The sequence below is a fragment of the Meriones unguiculatus genome, chromosome 2 (genome assembly GCF_030254825.1).
Source record: "Meriones unguiculatus strain TT.TT164.6M chromosome 2, Bangor_MerUng_6.1, whole genome shotgun sequence".
In the NCBI taxonomy this organism is placed as follows: Eukaryota; Metazoa; Chordata; class Mammalia; order Rodentia; family Muridae; genus Meriones; species Meriones unguiculatus.
In genome coordinates this window covers 183,927,147-183,948,171 of record NC_083350.1, presented here as the reverse complement: position 1 = coordinate 183,948,171, position 21,025 = coordinate 183,927,147, and the positions used below count along the sequence as shown (strand labels likewise).

Below are 21,025 nucleotides of genomic sequence, written 5' to 3'. Positions count from 1 at the left end.
TTTTTCCATATGAAATTTAGAATTGTTCTTTCAAATTCTGTAAAGAATTGTGTTGGTTTTTTGATGGGAATTGCAATGAATCTGTAAATTGCTTTGACGGATAGCCATTTTCACTATGTTAATCCTACCGATCTATGAGCATGGGAGATCTTTCCATCTTCTGAGACCTGGAGGGGACAGGAGCTCCACAAAGAGAGCAACAGAACCAAAAATTCTGTTCACAAGGATCTTTTCTGAGACTGATACTCCAACCCAGGACTATGCATGGAGATAACTTAGAACCCCTAGAACTCAGATGTAGCCCATGGCAGCTCAGTATCCAAGTAGGTTCCCTAGTAAGAGGAACAGGGGCTGTCTCTGACATGAACTCAGTGTCTGGCTCTTTGATCACCTTCCCCTGAGTGGGGAGGAGCCTTACCAGGCCACAGAAGAAGGCAATATAGCCAGTCCTGATGAGACCTGATAGGCTAGGGTCAGATAAAAGGTGAGGAGGACCTCCTGTATCAGTGGACTTGGGGAGGTGCATTGGAGAAGAGGAAAGGAGTGGGATTGGGATGGGATGAGGGAGGGGACCACAGCTGGGCTACAAAGGGAATAAATTGTAATAAATAAATAAATCCTTAAAAGATAAATTATTAAAATAATCAATATTCTAGGGACCTTTGTTTAGTATTAAGCATCTTGAAACAACTAGGCAAAAATACAAAACTCCTGAAGGAGGCCTGGATGTCCAGAGGCACCATAGCTTTAGAGGCATGAAAGCAAATTTTTTTTTCAATGCAGTTTATTCAGAAACCTTGAACAATTATCTGACCCTGGGGAAAGCCAGCCCACAGCTTAAATAGCCTCTGGGTAGCCAACCCCAGCGTGCCATGTGGGCAATGCAGATAGGTTCACATACATGGAAGCAAGCCAGATCCTTGGCCTTAGCCAAATGTGGAGTTGTTCGTGGGCAATGCAGATAGGTCCACATACACGGAAGCAAGCCAGATCCTTGGCCTTAGCTAAATGTGTAGTTGTTCGTGACAGAGAGCACTCACCATCGGGAAGGTGGAAGGCAGAAAACAGCTCCATCTTTCAGGCGCGGCATTACGCAGCTCTCTACAGTTCCCCCTTTTTGTTTTAGACGCATCAGGCAAGAGTAGAGGTCTGATGTCTGATATTAGAAATAAATTGTGACTTTGTACTGATGTTCATTTAGGTGTCATCCACCCAAAGAGCATCAGACCCGTCCGATGATATCTTTTTCTCAGAGGCGGGACCTGGGGCATCAACCCGCATGCAATCAGACATGCTCTTCTCTGAGTCGAAAGCGGCTGACCCTGAGTGCAGTGCTTAGCCTCACATCCTGAGCGTATCATTTTAGCTTTTTATGGTAGCCAACCATGCGAAAGCAAAATTTTAAGAAGCTCAAAACATCTGTAATTAATATCACAATGTGAATTAAAATGGTAAATTTTGTAAAAATAAAAAAGTATTAAAATGAAAGTTGATCACCATGATAAGGCATGAAACAACTTGGCAAAAATCTTTTAATTCTAAGTCAAGTGAGGGTATAAAAGTGTTTTCAGGATGCTTAAGAAGATGATGTGTGAGGTAAAAGTCATAGCAGCTGACTTACCAAGGCCCACAATCATGCTCAGCTTACAGTGGGAGGAACCTCGGAGATTGTGACAAAGGTCAGCACTCCAAGGGAAAGCACATATGATGATAAACGCAGTGCTTGGACACGAGCCTTGAAAAGCAGAACTGAGAGATCAGTGTGTGTTCTCCCCCTGGTCTGCCTTCTCTTATACCTGACTTACTATGTTGACAAGTTGGTGTGTTTGTATCAATTAGAATCCACATAAATGTATTTTTTTTTTGCTATGATGTAAAACTGTTTTAAAAGTTCACATTGATATTAAATTATTCATAATCAGAATGTGGAAAATGTTATACACATTAGGAACAAAAACTGAACAAAAGAAAAGACAAGTATGATAAAAATTTGTAGCTTTTTATTTTTAATTTTCCAAAGGGGAAAGGGAAGTCAGTCAATCTGCTTTTGTAAAGGGAGGGGCACATTTCAGAAGGATATCACTATGTAGACCAATACCTAGATAACATCAGCTAAATTAGATAAAACCTAACTACACAGAGAAATTTGAAAAACTATAGAAATGACAGCATACCCTTTATAAAATGACAAATGTTAAACATTCATTAAAAGTGGGCTGGGGTTATGGGCAGTCATGCAGTGCCTTTCCAGCATGACTGAAGCCCCAACTTTGATGCTGAGCACGGTGTTACACACCTGTAATCCCAACAATTGGGAGACAGCACATCAGAAGACCAAGGTCATCCTCGGATGCATAAGGACTTCAAAGCCAGCCTGGACAAAATGAGACCTTAACATTTTCTTTAAAATCCAGCCAACCAATAAGAACATTAAGAGACTTTACAAGTAAACTTTCAAATAGGTAATATCCTGTCTCATAACTTTTTAGTTTCCTATCCACCAGGCATAAATTGAATCAAAACTGAGACAGCAAAGTAAACCAATGCCAATTGTTGTGCAGGGATCTTTCTATGCCGACAGTGAATTTCTTAAAAGGAATGGATGTGAGCTTTTTGTTGATCAGATATAGCTGGTTGTGTTTAGACTCTACAAAATATACTGAACATTTGTAATAAATCCACTACCGTGTCTACCTAGAAGATGTTTTAGAACTGCTGCTTTTGCAGATCACTTGCCTCAATTTCCTGTTGTAAAATTGCCTCTGCAGAGGGTTGAGAAGGGTGTTGTGACAATCAGCAACAGGAGAATGTCAGCAACTCTCTACCAGCAGTTGGTCAGCTCAATCAAATGGCATGAGAATGGTTTAAATATCAGTAATAGCCACCGTGGAACAGCCATGCTGAGACACACACAAGCCAGAGTTTTAGGCAAAAGAAAAAAAAAAATGGCGCTTTGCAGTTGATATGTTATCCCGAAACTTCCTGAATCTGCATACTTTTCAAATCTACAGACTTTTTTAACTCGGTTCATGATACGTACTGGGACCGTTTCCTGTTTGCAGTATGCTACCTTAGTCCTAGCAACACGTGAGATTGATATCCTTTATTTAAGAAAAAGTAAATGTCACACTAATCAGCCCTCAAGGCAGAAAGCCCCTGTCATTCGTTCATAGGCACAACTCTGGCTCCATGTGCATTGATGTAAGTGAGAAGGATTCTGGCTCTCTGCTCGATCACGTCGATAAGCTTCTCCATGCCTTGCCTGCCTCCTTGACTTTCCCAGTAAACCCGATCAAGGAACAGAGACTGAAGGAGTTTCTGCCGTAAGTGCTGGCTCTTCAGAACAGAAACTGCCGATTCGGGAAACCTGAAACGATTAATGCAATATTTCATTCCTAGCAATTGCTCAGAAATATTATTTCTTCCCCCAGCTGCTCTGCCTTCATTAATCTGGCATAAATCACACTATCAAATAGGACCTTGAGAACCAACATGTTTTTGTCACTGACAAGTAGACACTTCTAAAAAATAAAATACAAGAAAAAAGCATCCTTGGAAGACTGTGACTGGATGAGAGTGGTTCTTTTGGGAGGGGAGGTCTGGTGAACAATGGGGTCATTAGAGCGTTCCCACAAAGGGATACTCGGACTCCATCCCTTCCTCTCCAGTTCTTTCAGTTCCTGGTCATTGGGTGAAAAGGACCTCCCCATCCTTGCTTATGAAAGTCCTATTCATAAAAGAAACAAAACCATTACTCTGCTGTTGTCTTCTACATTGCATTTGTTAACGGGCAGGAAATGGTTAATGGAGATATGGTGGCATTCAGTGCCACCACAGCATACAGTGCCACTAAAGCATCCTGGAAGCAGAGCCGGTCGCCATGGACTGAAACCTCTAACGCTGTGAGCCACAGTAAATCATTAGTTACAGCAACAGAAAGCTGGCAACTGTTTTCAAATAAATCAGAAAAACTAAACTTTTAGAACAAGGATATTAAAAAACACCTCACTGGAAATTCTGAGTTCACTTAAGGAGGATCTGGCTGAATCAGCTTGAGAGAGTTCACTGAACTTGCTTCTTTTCATGTAGAAAGACTAGAGCTAGGGTCTGGCATATATAGCATCAAAAGATCTTAGAAGTTTTGTTTAAATCATAGTTTATACTCTGATACACTCCCAACTTGGCCTCCTCTAGCTCTCAGAAATTCTGCTAAAAGCACCATGTAATCACTGAGGTTCAAGAGTAACTTTTAAATAAATTCTGTTATATCTTAAAAACTGCATGACAAGAGCATGCACTTATTGAAAGTCACAGCTGGGGACAAGACACAGGATACATGCTAGGATCCAGAGTCAGGAATTCTGATGATGCCAGAAGACCAGAGGTCACATAACTGGTCAAGCTTAGCAAGCTCCAGAAGTGTGGAGTTAAATAAGGCCTATTATGTGCTCTGAGCTCCCTAAAGACGTGTACTATGCAGTCTTGTGGGCTATGACTGAAGAACATTGTGTTGTATAATATATTAATATCCATAATTGTAACTTCTATAGCCCTTTAGCAAATTTAGCTGAGGCAGAGTGCATGAGATGAGAGTATTAAAACTGCCAAGCTCTTCAGTGACTAGTATGGTTCATAAAAGAAAACAAACCATTACTCTGCTTTTAGTTTTTACATTGCATTGGTTAATGGGAATATCCAATGTGTGAGTCTGAGCTTAACAAAGGCTTCACCTTTGCTTCTTAATGCTTCTTAATTCAAAGAAGGTTTAACTTTAAACCAATTATGCCTCATAATGCAGTTAAGGTTTGATCTTTGAAAGAATAAATAAAAGTGTTCATATTTATGTGAGTGTTTAAGATAGATAGATGTTAGTCTTTGACACTCTGAATCCTGTATAGAAATAAGTCCCTGTAATATCAATTCAGTAAGTGATATCTTAGGAATGTCAATTTTTCTATGTAAAAATTCTCCATGGCTTAGGCATTTAAAAGAAAGAATCTGCCATGTATTCTGCCTTCAACTGTCAGAGATGTGAAGAGCATCAACAAGGGAAGGATGTGGCAAAAATTCTTGGGACTCTCAAAACCCACAGGAAGGGTATGCTTTTTAGTGTTGAGAGTTTGTAAAATCCACGTTATTGAAGTGTAAAGGTAAGGAGAAACAATTGAAACATGCTGCAGAGTATCATCAGTGGGTTTTACACTTTGCGTTCTTCTGGACTTGCTTTCGTTTGATCTCAGTACGGAGCACACTGAGCTGCATTCCAGTATGAGAAAGAGCATCCGAACGCAAAGTTACTACAAGAAAAACCAGTGGGTGTGGGTGTGGGTTTGGAAGAGCTGAGTTACACCACTGACTTCAGGCCTATTGGGATGTTTTCCTGATTTTGCTCAGCTCATGGGGAGCTAATGTTATCTTACGAACTCTTAAGCTTCCAATCAAACCTAATTCCTTAGAAAAATCTTATTCCTGAGTGAACAAGGGTGGCTCCACCGGCTTTGAAATTCACTTATGAAGTGGAATTGATCATACTCTGTAGCCAGCTCCAGCTACTCTTTTTTCCAACTTAATATTTTTATTGGCTATTTGATAATTTCGTACTGTGTATCCCAATCACTTGCTTCTAAGTCCCCCAAGTCACTTCCCCTTGTGACCTCCCTGACTCCCAAACAAAAGAAGGAGGAGGAGGAAACTGAGGAAGAGAAGGAAGAGGAGGCAGAGGAGGAAGAGGAGGAGGAGAACATCCATGGTGTTGCCCACATACTTACTGAAGCAGCCCCCTAAAGAGAATTGAGCCTGTCTTCACCCCCACCCCAGCCAGAAGCCATCAATTTGAATCTCCTCTATTAAAAAATGCATAAGATCAGCGTGCCCTGAAGCTGACAGCACTATCTCCTTTAGCTTCATGTGCCTCCATCCCTTTACCCTGTATCCTTTCTAAGTCCTACCAAATGCCTCCCAACTTGTTTGGGTCACCTCAGAGATTTTGGTCAATTTTGAGTATAACAGTTCTTTGTCCAGCCTCCTGTGGCCCCTTCTTTGTACCCAGCCCCACACTCTAAGTCTACCAAAAAGATTCTGAGTACTTCAAACCTCTCCTACCCAGCTTAAAGGGCCCACCGTCCTCTGATGCCCTACTCTTCAGAGAGCTCTTTTTCTACTCTATTCCTAGCAGTCACTTGGGTATATCAAGAATGTGGCATCCTGCCATGCTTATTAGTTCTATTGACATGCCAAACAGTTTATTACAGATTTGGATATCTCTATTGTTCTTCCCATGTCTATTCCTGTGCCCGAATGACAGAGTCTCTGTCACCTGTCAGCCTGCATCCGTCCAGCCTCACCCACGTGGGTTTTCACCATGAAGGCTGATCAAGGCAGTGGAAACAGTGCAGCAGGAGCTGTGTAGGTATTGTGGACTGCTCACAGACGCACTGGCTGCTTCTAGAGGGTTGTTTTTCTTCCTTGGGTCGCTTGTCCCACACTCATGATTTCTTTGGAAATTAAGTCTATCTAACATAAGGTGTGAGCTTTCTCAGAACTTTATTAATTGTTTAACAAACATGTGGTCTTCCAAGATGTCATTCCACAAGAAAATTTAATCTTCATTCTGGGTGTAACATATCCTTTCTGTAACCCTAGCCCTCTGAAAGCTGAAGCAGGAAGATAACTGCAAGTTTAAAGTCAGCGTGGATGACAATGAGTTCCTGGGAAGTCTGAGCTACACAGGGAATTCCAAAACAGTCTAGGCTGAAGAATGAGATGAGACTTCCACAGCAAACGAAACACTTACTCTCTGATGCCTTCCAGCAATTTGAAGTTTAAGTTGTCTTCGCTTCTGTCAAAGAAGCCCTTATTGTCTATGAAGACCAAATGCCTGGGGTCATTCTTTCGCTGGATAATGTGTGCTAAAGTCACAGAATTTTGGTCATCACAGTTTGGCCTCAGTCCATTCTGCATACAGGCATCTTCCTTGCGAGGTCTGAATCCACAGCACTTTGTATCTAAGCGATTATAAATCTGAAAATGGAAATGAAAACAAAATCCAAGATGCTGAATAAAAGCTTGGGAAAGTCAGAACATTTCCAAAGAATGGAAGCTTTCAAAACAGCTGACCTGCCAGAATCCAAGCAGGCCAGGCTGATTTAATTAAAAGCAACTGTTAGAATAAGTCCATAGTTCAAAGCCCTCTGACTCAGATATAGTCCTAAACATTTCCAGCTTCTGCTAGCAGCAGATCATCCAACTCAGGCGTCCCCACCCTTGATATCCACAGTTCCCACGGAATCACATGTGAACATGTGGCCAGCAGAATCTCTAACTTCTAATTCAGGAAAGAAAAGACAGCATCGTTCTTCTATAGACTCAAGGCCTAGCTCTTATTTTCTTGCTGGATTTGGGCTGTACAGATTCTTCTTGAGTTGTTGGCTATAAATTCCATTGCATCTGACTTCAGTTTTGAAGTAGCTAACCTGAAAGTGGACAGAAGGTGTGAGACCCAATAATGAAGCATCAGCTAGATTCTGAACATGTGACAAAGTGCAGAGACTTTAGGGACTTGCTATAGTGCAGAGAACTAGAAAAGAGGGTAGAAAGGTCGATGAGAACATTGTTAATGTCACTTCCTCTGGCCAAGAAGAAAGTAACATTTAATAAACGGGGTAAAGTAAGCCCAGGCTCAGGACTGTAGTCAATCTAAAATCAAACCTCTGCTCTTCTGCTTATTAGCTATGCAACCTGTGTAGATCCCTTCATGACACTGGGCTCTGTTTAATTAGCTGTGTACAATAATTTGTTTATGTTGTACAGTTAGGAGAAAGATTAATGTAATACTGTACGCCTGCCCTGACAGGTAGGGTTGTCCAACCTTTTGACACTGAAGCGAGACGTTGCTACTTATAAACAGATTGGGCCAATCTCACAGCTATCGTAAGAGGCATGTGGCCCTGTGACCCAGGTTAGACACACTTAAAAGAGCACACAGTCTGTACTTTAGCTCTGAATGCTTTCCTCAAGGGCCCTTGTCTCAGAGATTTAGTTCCCAGGCTAACACTGTTGAAATGGTAGAAAGGTTAGAAGAGCGGGCCTAGTGATCAGGCTAGTCCATAGAAAGGGATTTGGATCCTCATCACTCCTCTTCCTGACTTTGGTTCTCAGCTGCCTCTGCCCTGTATCACTCATTACCTTTCCAGATGCCAAACAGCAATAAGGTCAACCAAGTAGGGACTAACCTCTGCCAAACTGTGAAGGCCATTTTTCATTATCACCATCATAGGTTCATGTTCAACTACATTAACATTCATAGGGGAAATGAAGTGGTTTTAGCTTTGACTATATTAGATAGTCAAACTTGCTCTGTAGACCACGCTGGCCTTGAACTCAAAGAACCGCCTACCTCTGCCCCTCTTAAAGATTCTAATACCTCCCCGAAGTGCCACAAGCTGGGACCAAGCCTTTGCCACAGGGGAATGTAGGGGAAAAGTATGATGCAAACTATGACCAAAGCTGCAAGTGTTCAGTGTGTTCATGTCTGATCATAAGCTCTCATGCATTCAGGCCCTGTCAACATCTCTGTAAGAATTATGTCTTATAGTTTATATTTTTAAACCGCATGAAAGCATGAGCAATTAGAAATGGGAAAGAATGACATAGGACATCTTTTTATTGCCTTGCCTGCATTTGTCTGTTTCCTACAGTGTGTTTTACTGTGTTCTGTGTAATCTATTTTGAGTCATGAGACATTCTGATGACTTCACCAGTTCTCTCACAGCCTGCTGTGCCAGGCAAGTCTGACCAAGCTTGCCACTGATGATAGGTATGTATGACCAGTTCCTTTTCTAGGAAATGCTGCCACTGATGTTATTCAGATCCAAACATGAACTTGGTAAGTACATTACCAAGAGCTGTGTGTGTGAGTTCCTAGGTGCACTGGAAGCTTTGGGTTCTTTAAAAACCCAGTTATGTTTTTGTTCTTCTAATCTCAACTGTGGGACATGGGACTGCGTTAGTTTATCCACAGCTATTAATTTCTTCGTGTGGGGTATAGTCTTTGCCGACTGGTAACACCTTGTGCCACTCAGAGAGGGGCATTGTCTTTGAAAGCAGCAGATAGTGGAATTCTGAGGACTCTGAAAGGGTATAAATATGAGAGCCCAGAGAGGACAGGGGCTTCTAGGAGATGGATGGAAGAGGAAGAGGCTGCTGCTGCATTTGCTATTCCTAGACTGGTAGATATCCTCATGACTGAGATTGGTATTTTCCCAAAGACCCTGATGATCCTAACCAGACAGAACTAAGTCTAAAGAAGTCTATGTCCCTTTTCCCTTTTAACTTTCTTTCTCTCCCACCTTGGGTTGGGGTTTTAGAAAGGAAGTAGAAGCTTTAGGAACCCCAAATAAAATAGTTTAAAAACAGCATCTACACCTAGAGGTGTACAGTCAGACTGCTTGTTCTACTCAGTTTTCATTGCTCTATGACTAAAGTAAAGTATGTCCTTATATTTTTGCCCGTGTATAGCAATGGATTATTTAGCTATTAAATCATGCTCTCCAACTCTTCTCAGAATTTTGTCATAGTTTTTCTTTGAGTCCCCATTCAATATAGTAAGAATATTGGTACATTCCTTATCACTTAAAGCCCCTTAAAGTCAGCACTATTCGCCTGGAACCTGGTTTAGGTATGTGCTAAATACATTTCTGCATACTTATAAGACAGCAAACTGTTAAGTTTCAAACCCAGATCAAGTAGTTGTGGTGCCTATTTAAAATATCAAAGCAGACCTGGCCTCCAGGTTCTCCGAGCATCCCTCAGTCTGTACCTGTTACAGGGTGTATGGCTGACATATCCTACCCTCTACCCCAGAGGCCCTCTATATAACCCTCTATAATCCAGACAATATGGTTACCTGTTCTTTCTGCCCCTTTCTTTGCTCCTTTTGTACTTCTGGCCTCCTGGCTGCTATACTTGGATCTCCTCTCTCTTCCCTTCCTGTCTCCCCACATGGCTCAGGGTCATGATTACTCTGGACTCTCCCAGATGTGTCTGTCTCTGGCTATGCTCCTCCACAATACCTAGGATCAGTCATGTTCTTTTCCTTTTCCTTTTATTTTTTTTTTCATTCACTCACCAATTTTTAAAGCCTAATGAAACACATCCCACACAGCTATGATGCTGAAATGTAATTTTAATGTCCTTGTTCAGTACAAAAATTAAAGCAAACACTTAAGTATTGCATGGTAAAGTACCTGCAGTACCCATCTGTGTCTCTGCTCTTATGTAGGCATCCTACAAAAAAACCTATTGATGGGTAAATGTTCTCTGATAATGATGATAATCACCAGTACTTTTTGTTTGAATTCTTATTATTTTATTAATTTATTTATTTGTGTGCATGCATGTGGGTTGTGTGTGTGTTTATGTGTGTTTCTGTGTATGTGAATGACAACCTTCACACATGGAGATCAGAGGACAGCTTTCAGATATGGGCTCTATCTTTTCACCATGTGGGTACCAGAGCTAGAACTCAGGTCAGCAAGCTTAGCAAATGTCACTGGCCCTGACTGAATTCACACTTTTTTATTCTTTAAAACAAAAACAAACAAACAAGTAAAAACTTTTTTGTAAAACCAATCTACTGCTGAAGAGGGCTGCCAGCCATCATTTTCCATGAAAGTACTCTTTCCTTTTTTTATAAAAACACACTTTTCAATGTTTGCCTAAGTAAAATTACACTCGGAAAAAATCCAGGTGTTCCAGCCAATTTTTTTAAGAGATGGGATAGATATTTTTAGATATATTTCCTTTAAAAGTTTTTTTCCCCTCAATTCCCTTTTTTTTTTTTTTTTTTTTTTTTGGTAGCAATAGTTTTCTCTGTAGGGAAATATATACATTCTGAGTGACTTACACATTCTTTTACATTACCCAAGCAAGAGAGCTTCTGCCTTGCTGCATGGCCCTGAAGAGCCATCAGACTTCTGCAGAAAACCAGCTCCTCTCTACACAACAGGGCACGCCCTATCCAGATATGTGTTCACAACTAGGTCCATGAAGGACTTGGCTTAGTTTTTTCATATCATTATTGTCTTAAGAGTAACATGATTAAACAACTAATTGCAGATAATGTCCCAACAAATTAACAAAAATTAACCTAGGAGACTAAGCTGTGAGGAAGAAGTAGTTGACTTCTCTGGGCTCCCTTCTTGAAGAGAACAGAACACGGCACTCCAACCTGGAAGTACAAGCATCTTCAAGGCATCACGCGCTCATCCATCCTGACTGTATCTTTCAGGTGCTGTCTCCCAGCAAAGGTAAAACAAGCACTTGTTTATTATTTGCATAAAATAATGGATATTTCTAAAAATGCTCACAGGCACTGTTTGCACTGGTGTCGTGGTGGGCTGGTAGGAAGTGGCCTGGGTCCTTGGGGGATACACTGTACGGCATAATCAGAGAGCACTGCCGGAGACGATGGGAATAGGAAGGTAGGCAGCAGAGCCAGTGGAAGTCAGAGTGCTGTGCCCATATGGAAAATCCAAAAACAGACTCATCTGAAAAACTCCCCTGTTTTCTTACATCGAACGGGAAGAAGAGAAGAAGGCCAGTGAGCAAGGACTAAGGAGAAGTCATTAAAAGAATGAGAACTGAAACAGAGCATGCTGAGAGGCTGAAGAAAGAGTATAACGAGGATGTTCTCACCAGCACAGACAGTGAACCCCCATCATCCACAATGGCACAAACCAGCTGAATTAGATAAACCTACACATTGGTGTCCAACTATTTTTCTTCCTTAAATCTTAACTGGTCTGCATGAGCATGCATGCATTTCCTGTTTAATAAGTCAGCATCCTAACATTTTTAGCGAGGGGTATGTACACGTGTTAATTTGTGTGTGCACAGATGCAGTGGTATGTATGTTCATATGTGCAGGTTCAGTGGAAGCCAGAGGCTGAATCCTCGTCACTCTCCCTGTTAGTGTATGACAAGAAGTGTCTCTCTAAACCTGGAGCTCATGGATTGTTCCAGGCTGCCTGGTTGATGATCCTTCTGTCTCTGGCCCACTCCTTCCTTGCTGGGGTTAGAGAGGCACACCCACCGTCATGCCTGGCTCTTATACGAGCACTACAGATGCAAATCCAGGCCCTCCTGATGATTGCACGGCAAACACTGTACCAACAAAGCTATCTCCCCAGCTCCAATTCTTACTATCTCTAATCAAACTATTTGGTTTGGGTTTTAACTTTTTGAGTCAAAGCCTTTCTATGTAACCTTGGCTGTCCTGGAGCTTGCTAAAAAGAACAGAGATCCAGCCACTTCTGCCTCCCAAATGCTAGGATTAAAGCTCTGTGCCACCACAACTTGCCCAAACTTTTTATTTTTATCATCTAACAATTGCCATTTTTTGAAAGAAAATGCCAAATTTCAGAAGGGGGAAAAATCTTAAATATTCCAAAAGAATGTAGATAAACAGCAGTTCCACACAAAAATTTGCCCAAAGGCTAGCATGTTTTAGGCACTCAGTGAATGGCTCATAACGAATCAACTCTGCTGAACGTTGTAACTTACTTTGGATTTGACTACATACTGACTCCACCAAAGCACTGCCTTGTGTTGAGAAAAAGCAAGCTCAGCAAGGCGGCATGTCAAGACAGGAGCTTACAGAACTATTGTCAGGAGCAAGCCACCAACCTGCCCTGTGCTTGTCGCTTGCTTTAAGTTAGTGTTTCTTTGGATTTAACTGCATTAACCATGGATCATGAGAAAATCTGCCATCATGCCTTGCATGCCATAAGCAAAACAGACAGGTGAAACGGAAATAGCAAAAGAAAATTTCTTTTCTCTGGCTGACAATTTTCTGGCAGATTTCCTCTGTCAGTTGTTTGACTGAACATCTCGCTTGCTTGTAAAAGACACAGGCAGGAAACAGGTCTTACTTTCAACAATTATCTGAAATATTTCAAAAGGCAAAGAGACACAGCATCAATTCACTGCTACCACTCCAGGTTTAGGAAGACACAAAACATTTGGGCTCATTCAGTTCTCAGAGAAACTCAAGTGGGAAAATGTGCTCCGGGGTTTTGTTCTATATAAACCTGTGTGTATTTGCAGTGCTACACATGGATCAGAGTTGGTTTCCTGCGGCCTAGTGAGTGTGTAAGGAAACGCCACATCATGGAAAGGGCAGTCTTAGAAAAACATCACTCTACCCATGGTGCTTGCTAATACAAGCACAGTCTCCTCCTTTTGGGAACTACAGAAAGCATAAGACGAGGGAGAGCAGAGACAGAGATATACAGCGACACACAGAGACACAAAGAGACAGAGAGAAAAAGACAGAGAGAGAGAGAGGAGAGGAGAGAAGAGAGAGAATGTGTTCTCCCCTGCCAGCACCAATACCACTTAGGAGCTGTGTCACATCATGAAGCAGTTGGAGTTTACTTGTGTTCCATGTTGTCATGACAACAAGTATCTGTTGATTAGTAAGCATGTACACGTGACTAGCAGGGCAGTTGAAGAATGATGAGAAATGTAAAAATGGTCTTCTGTGCCTACCATCTAACAAAGAACACAGGATCTTAGTTCCTGCCTCTGTAAAGAGCAGCCAGTGCCTAACCCACCTCCACTCCAGAATTCCACATTTGAACAGCCATCAGTGTGCACCAACGCAAGGAAGGCTCCACTTTCTTCCATAGTACAGACTCCCAGGGAAAGACAAAGTGTTATTTCTCTGTTCAGTGTTCAATGTTGTGACGTATTTAGATCACTGGATGCAATGTTACAAGCTTCCCTGCACCACAGAAGGCTCTGGCTAAAGGCACCAGGCAACCAGCAGTGTATTTTTAGAAAAAAAAAAAATTCACTTTCTGTAATTTGAACAAGCAGAGCTGCATAAAAATAACCTCTGTCAGGGATACACCCACCTTCCTGCAACGAGTTTTAAAAAGCACTCAACTAACAAACAGAAAAAGACAACTATTTTTGTACCTTGTGAAGTTCTGATTTGTAGACTGAATTTATATTAAGAAGAGAAATCTAACATGGGTGGGGGAAGGTGGAGGATGATGAGGCGGGGATTAAGAGCACTGCTCCTCACCCAGAGGATTCAGGTTCAATTCCCAGAACCCACGCAGTGGCTCACAACCATATATACCCCTAGACTCAGGGAACACAATGCCTTCTTCTGTCCTCCTTGGCTGTCAGGCACATGCATGCAAACAAATGCTCTTGCACCTAAAATAAAAAACATTTCTTCTTTAAGATTAAAAAACAAAGTCAGGTGGTGGTGGCACATGCCTGCAATTCTAGCACTCAGAGGGGTAGAGAGGCATATCTCTGTGAGTTCGAGGCCAGCCTGGTCTGCAAAGAGAGTCAAGGACAGCTAAGGCTACACAGAGAACTGTGAAGAAAGCATACCAATAGATAGATAGATAGATAGATAGATAGATAGATAGATAGAGAATAAACAACCTATATTTTTTTCTGAGGAATTTATAGTAAGTAAAGAAATTTAAACTGGAAATAAAATATACCTAATCTAAGGAAAATCTCCTTAAAATGCATTCCTCAAATGAATTGAAATGGCATATATAAACTTTAGCTTATATAAACTAGGGTTATCAAGGAGAAAAAAATCCTGTTTGTTTATATCTGAAGAAATAATGCCACTGAAAGCAGTGCAGTGCTATTTGTTCATATTTAGTATTTACATAGAATTTCGTCAATTTTATTTTTCTCAATGATACAAATTTATTTTTAAAAAATGACAAGAATAAAGACAAACTATGTGACAGTGCTCAAACCATTCTGGTCATGGCTAGAATTGACATGACAAATCCAAGAGCCACTTAGACGCATATTCTTAATGACAATTAAACCAGTAACTAATTCTACAAATTAATTGTTTTCTAGCCTCTCAAAATGTTTTGTCTTTTGGGTTTCTGAATTAACCTTCCTTTCAGAATTGTTTTTACATCCACTGTAAAAGATATAGATATAGAGATGTCCCAATTCCAAGATAGACTTATTTCTGTGTTTCTTATAAATTAAAGCATACTATTTTTGGCTGAAATTTTTCAAAACACTATAAGGTTTATTACATTATGGATGTTTTAATCACTAAGACAATCCAAACTGGCATGTGGGTTTTGGGGATTCGGTTGTTACATACAAATGAAGAAAAACGCTCCCAGAGGGTAACTCAGCGGCCCAAGAAAAGAAACAAGAGCTAGCTTCCACAGCAGCCTGACATGGTGTCTCATGCAGGGAGGGTCAATGCACTCACTGCCACGAATGTTACAGCCACTGTGCCAAGCCTGACCGATGGGGGTCTTACCAATGTGCTTCCTCTCTTACGAGGAATGCGTAACTCAGTAATTGTTTGTTCCGCCGTCCACTCATCTGAATGGCACTGAACGCCGCTGATGAGGTGCTGAAGCCAGACCTCCGTGTTTCCCTACGGTCTCAACACAGCAGCTCAGCTCTGAGATTCAGGACATGAGATTGTTGTATATACCCTTCTCATCTTGTCACCAGAGGGACTTAAAAGTATGTCCTACAGGCACTCAATAAAGTATTGCTTCACCAAGGCCATTCTTGAGAGAACCCACACAGAGAGCCTTCAGCCCGTGTATTTTCCTGAGAAACGCAGAGGGACACAGACTGGTGGGTTGCTGCCTACCTTGACTCAGGCTAAGACAAAAAAAATCCCCTAACTAGTGGAAGTACTAATGCAGTGAAAATGGCAAAGGGAGGAAAAACAGCGCTCAGTATTATAAAAATACTTTGACCTCATGGCTCCTTGAAAAACCTACAACACTCATTGCCCAGACCAAATTCCATTTGATTTGACCTCATGACACAACAGTTTTTGAAGTTTCAAATGATGTGTATAAACAAGAACATTAACATGGTTGGGGAGAAAAGGAGGAGACCATTGACTAGCTCTTAGTTAATCCCTAACCCTCTCTCTGAGTCTACTTTCTTAGTAGCCAAGAATAAACTATGAAAATCTTTAAATAATTATATGGTAGTATTTATGTAAAATACATGCATGATAGTGGTTCCATAGAAACACCTGGAAGAATGGACAGGTAGATATTTATAAGTCTCAATCAGAGTTCAGAATTTTTTTCTTTTCTTTTTTTTTTCTTTATTAATTACACTTTATTCACTTTGTATCCCCCCCTGTGGTTCTCTCCCTCCTCCTGTCCCAATCCCTCCCTTCCTCCACCCTCTGCATGCATGCCCCTCCCCAAGTCCACTGACAGGGGAGGACTTCTTTTCTTTCCTTCTGATCCTAGTCAATTAGGTCTCATCAGGAGTGGCTGCATTGTCTTCTTCTGTGGCCTGGTAATGATGCTTCCCCCTCAGCGGGAGGTAATTAAAGAGCAGGCCAATCAGTTCATGTCAGAGACAGTCCCTGTTCCTATTAAAAATGCTCAATTCCTATCCAGAAAGGCAAAGAGGCTGGACATCAGAGGAAGGAGAAAAGAGGGAACAAGTCAGGGGCCTGACACAGAGGACCTCTGAAAAGCTCTGCCCTGCAGACTATCAATGTAGATGCTGAGACTTATGGGCAACCTTTGGACAGAGTGCAGGGAATCTTAGGAAAGAAGTAGGAAACAGTAAGATCTGGAGAGGACAGGAACTCCACAAGGAGAGCAACAGAACCAAAAAATCTGAGCACAGGGGTCTTTCCTGAGACTGATATTCCAACCAAGGACTATGCATGGAGATAACCTAAGACCCCTGCACAGATGTAGCCCATGGCAGTTCAGTATCCAAGTGGGTTCCATTGTAATAGGAACAGAGTTCAGAATTTTTAATTTGCTTTGTAACCAATTCACCCAGAAGTCCAACTCACAAACCTCCAGTTTCCCTGAAACATGCTAGTTAAGTGGCCATCACAATGGTGAGATGAAATTAGGAAGGAAAGCAAAAGCTACTTCACATAAAGTGTTAATCTCAAATGGCTATATATAGACTAACGGGCTTTCTCAAACTCATAACCTCTCCGGCAACCCTGTGTACAACCAGATCTATGATTGAAACATCGTAACTATGCATTATTAATTTCAGCACTGTTTGAAAAGTACATGCAAACTCTGAAAATAAACAAAAAATGACACATAATGAACCAATATGTTCTTCTCTTCTGGGTAACAATGAAATTAGAATTGACCAAGAGATATTTAGTTGGTTATCACACACATACAAAATGGGGTTGTGTATATTATCACTTTGACCAGACATTTCTCTCTTTTACTCAATACAAAAGCAAGTACCTAGGTCAAAGAAATCAGAGACAGGAGTTTCTGAGAATGAATGCTAGATGTGTGCAAAAACAAATACAAAGTTCTATTACCATATGACCCAGTGATCTTATTCCTGAGCACATATCCAAAGAAGACAAAAATCAGTGTTTCCAGGAAACATCTATATCTCATGTTCACTGCCATACCCTACATGGCAAGCACACCATGGAACTGTATTAGGCATCTATGTGGATGAATGGACACTAAAACATGAGCCACACATGGAGTATTTATAGACAAGAATAAAACCCTGTTATTTTCGCCAACATGCACAAAACTGGAGAGCCTAATATTACATGATCTAAGTCAAGCACAGAAACATAAATCCCACATGCCTCACTCACCTATGAAATCTTAAAGTGTTGATGTCATGCAAAGGGTATGCACACTAGCATTTCTAAGACACTGGAAAGGGTTGGGGAGGGATGATAAGAGGCGGTGATTAATGGGCAAAGGGTTACTGTTTGGTAGAAGGAATAATAAACTATTCTGTGACACAATAATGTAACTGTGGTTGATAACGATTAATTGCCTATTTCAAAAGAGCTGTTAGGAAAGATTTTGAACTTCCCAAAATTGGAGATGATGAAGATAACAGTTATCAGTAAAATATTTTTCATATTTAGAAGAAAATACATTAACATTCTTAAGTATTTAATGTTGGGAGCATACGTCTTGGGAAACTACATGCTCCTTAACAAGGGCATAGGTTTTGAGGCACAAATTATTCTTAAAAGAAAGTGGGCTAAGGCAGACATGGTGCCACCAACCTGTAATCCCAGCATACAAGAGAATGATCAAGAGAAGGATCATGAGTTTGGGGAGAACTTGTGTATCCAGAGAAGTAGATACTGACTGCTGAGGCCAGCTGTTGGCTCATAAACCGAGTGTGAGTAAATATAGTTAAAGACCACTCCTCTCCCTCTCCCTCTCTCTTGTTCCCAGCATAAAACAATTAAATAGCTTACATGATGTGAAGTGAGAGAATGTGGTTTCTAAACCTCAAGTCTCTAGTAGAAGATGAGGTAAAAACCCAGAAGGGAAAATCATCATAGCGCAGTTTACACATATTTGCTTTCCCATACTGTTATATTCTTGGAGAGAATTTAGCACCAGCAGTGTGTTCCATTTAAGACCCATAAAAGTAGAAAGCATGTGCCTCTGGAATTGGAGACCCGTGCAATTCTTCTGTCTCCTTCCACCCTTCCTGAGGTCTTGAGAAGCCTTAATTCTCAAAGGAAACTATGTCAGTTTCTACCGAGGAAAATTCTGTAGACCTTCCAGTGAGATGCAGTTTGAAGGCATGAAATCTAAAGGAGACATCCTGTTGAAAGGAGATGTATCAAAAAAGTGGTGGAAGAGGAAGTAGACATGGGGCTCAACCAGGAAGACACCTGGCATGGAACCCTACTGAAAAATAGGACACAGAATTGATGCTTTGTCAGTATCAAGAGGAAAGCTCCCAAACCTCAAATGATAACTGAAGCCAATAAGAAATGATAACAATCCCTCACTAGAAATGAACTGACTTTCATCAAAAGCCTTCAATGATTTTCTAAATGTCTGTAATTCCCAGTTTGGTTTATAATGTAAAATAAGAAGTGCTGAAATATGCTAACATGAACAGAATATCTGATTCAAACACACACACACACACACACACACTCAATGGATTCAAACCAAACACCTAAAAAGCAAAACAAAGCTTCATTATATTGTCAAAATGGACACAAGCAATGACTGTATGCTCTTAGTACCGGTCACACCAAGGTCTGACTTCAGGACTGGGGAGATGGCTTAGGGGTTAAGAGCACTGGCTGTTCTTGCAGAGAACCCAGATTCTAGGATTCTGTTCCAGCACCTCTGTGGTGGCTCACCACCATCTGTAACTCCAGTTCTATGGGAGAGAGCATGCTCTCCATGGGCTCCAGACATGCATGTGGTGCACAGACATACATGCAAGCAAATGCCCATACACATAAAAAAATTATATGCACAAGAATCTGGTTTGAAGCTGGAGAATATTTCCTGGCCAATGTCTTCTTCTTTCTTGGTTCTTTGGTGTAGAGGGATTTTAATCCAGCAACAGGGCTACTCACTCCTGTTGCTGGAACGCAGACACATTCAGCCTTATCACACACCTTTAATCCTGGCTGGATGCCTACACACCCTCAGTACACACCTTTAAACCCAAACAATGAAGATAGAAGGAAGCACCCATGTTTGAAAGTGATGTCTAATTGAGAGGCATAAAAAGTTATGAATCAGACAAAGATGTGACAAAATAGGATATGCTGAACACTTAAGAGAGAGTAGTGTAGAAAGAGAAAAAAAGAGATGGGGGAGGCAGTCTTACCAGGACAGTTTTACAGAGACAGGCTATAGAAAGAACAAGCTAGACACTGGTGAAGATATAGAACAAGCCAGAGAATGAAAAGGAGCCAGAAGATGAGAACAAATTGCCAAAGTTAGTATGAGGCCAAGTAGAGCAATTCAGTGAGAAACTGAGAGAAGCCAGATTGAATCAGTCAGCTTGGAGAAGAGTTTAAGCCAGAAGAGCTGAGTTGAACCAGCTAGCCAGAACTCAAAAAGAGCTAGAAAGGGTGAGCTTATTCAGCAGTAAGTCTCAGAGGCTGAAAACAATCTAGGCCTAGATTAGATTGTACGGAGGCTAGATGCTTCTAGGACTAAGCTTAAGTTAGCAGAAGAAAGGTCTAAACTTCTGAAACAACAATTAAATCAGGAGAATAAAAGTTGTTCTTTCAGGTTGGTGGATTGGTTGGTTTTTTTGTTTTGTTTTTTTGGCTTTTTTTGTTTTTGGTTTTGCTTGTTTGTTTTTGGAGATAGAGTTTCTCTGGTTGTTTTGGAACTCCCTTTTTAGACAAGCTGGTCTGGAACTCATGTCTGTCTGCCTCTGCCTTCCAGATGCTGGGATCAAAGGCATGCATCACTACCACCCAGTTAAGATGTTGTTCTTGATCTGTTCTCAGAACACATTCTTCCTGATATTCGCCTTCAACCCACCTATGTTCCTCATTAGTTGTTAAAGGTACAGAAATTGGAAGGTGCCGAAAAATGTAGTCACCTGAGTTTGCACTGGACCACCTTTTGAAGATGTACAAATATCCACCTATGAACTCATGAATATATGAATGTGGAGGTTCCCAGCTAGCTAGAAAGACACATTGTTTTCATGAGAAGGATCACAGCTGGGAGAAGATACAAGGATGAGACATGAGAAAGGAGACAGGAGTCAACTCTTTAGAGAGAAAACTGAAAACAAATATGCAAAAAGTTGACAGGATCATCCTGAAAGGGGGAATGCTGTGTCCTGTTCTCTTGGGCCATGTGCTTTTGGATTTATAACAAACAGAGAACCCAACTAAGACAGTCCAAGAACGAAATGTTTTATTTTAGATTCTATAGACTGAGAGCCCAGCAGTTACCAAATACATCTAGAGGCCTTCTCTGCCTTCTTTTCTGTATAAAAAGGAGAACCTATTCCTTGGACCTACATAGCAGGCCCAAGGAAAGAGGCTTTACATGATCTTGTAAATGAAAAAGAAAAGCAAATAAAAATAAATTTAAAAAATGTAGGTTTGGAATCTTGTAGTTTATGTATTAAATGTTTACATATTAAAACATGTGATTTTATCTTCTAGTCATTTGTGCTAAAATATTGACAAGTAAAGTAATATGATACCTGTGGCTTCTTT

General features: G+C 41.0%; 1 protein-coding gene across 2 annotated transcripts in view; it reads right to left on the bottom strand.

Moving 5' to 3' along the window:
• Positions 1–1,983: 1,983 nt before the first annotated feature.
• Positions 1,984–21,025, bottom strand: part of Gask1b (golgi associated kinase 1B) — a 51,132-nt gene continuing 32,090 nt past the window's right edge. For both annotated transcript variants that reach the window (XM_060378472.1, XM_060378473.1), the window contains exons 4-5: positions 6,794–7,020; positions 1,984–3,367 (exon numbers count right to left, since the gene is read on the bottom strand). In XM_060378472.1, coding sequence (XP_060234455.1) covers positions 3,160–3,367; positions 6,794–7,020 — 435 coding nt within the window. In that variant the 3' untranslated portion in view covers positions 1,984–3,159. The remainder of the gene's footprint in view (positions 3,368–6,793; positions 7,021–21,025) is intronic.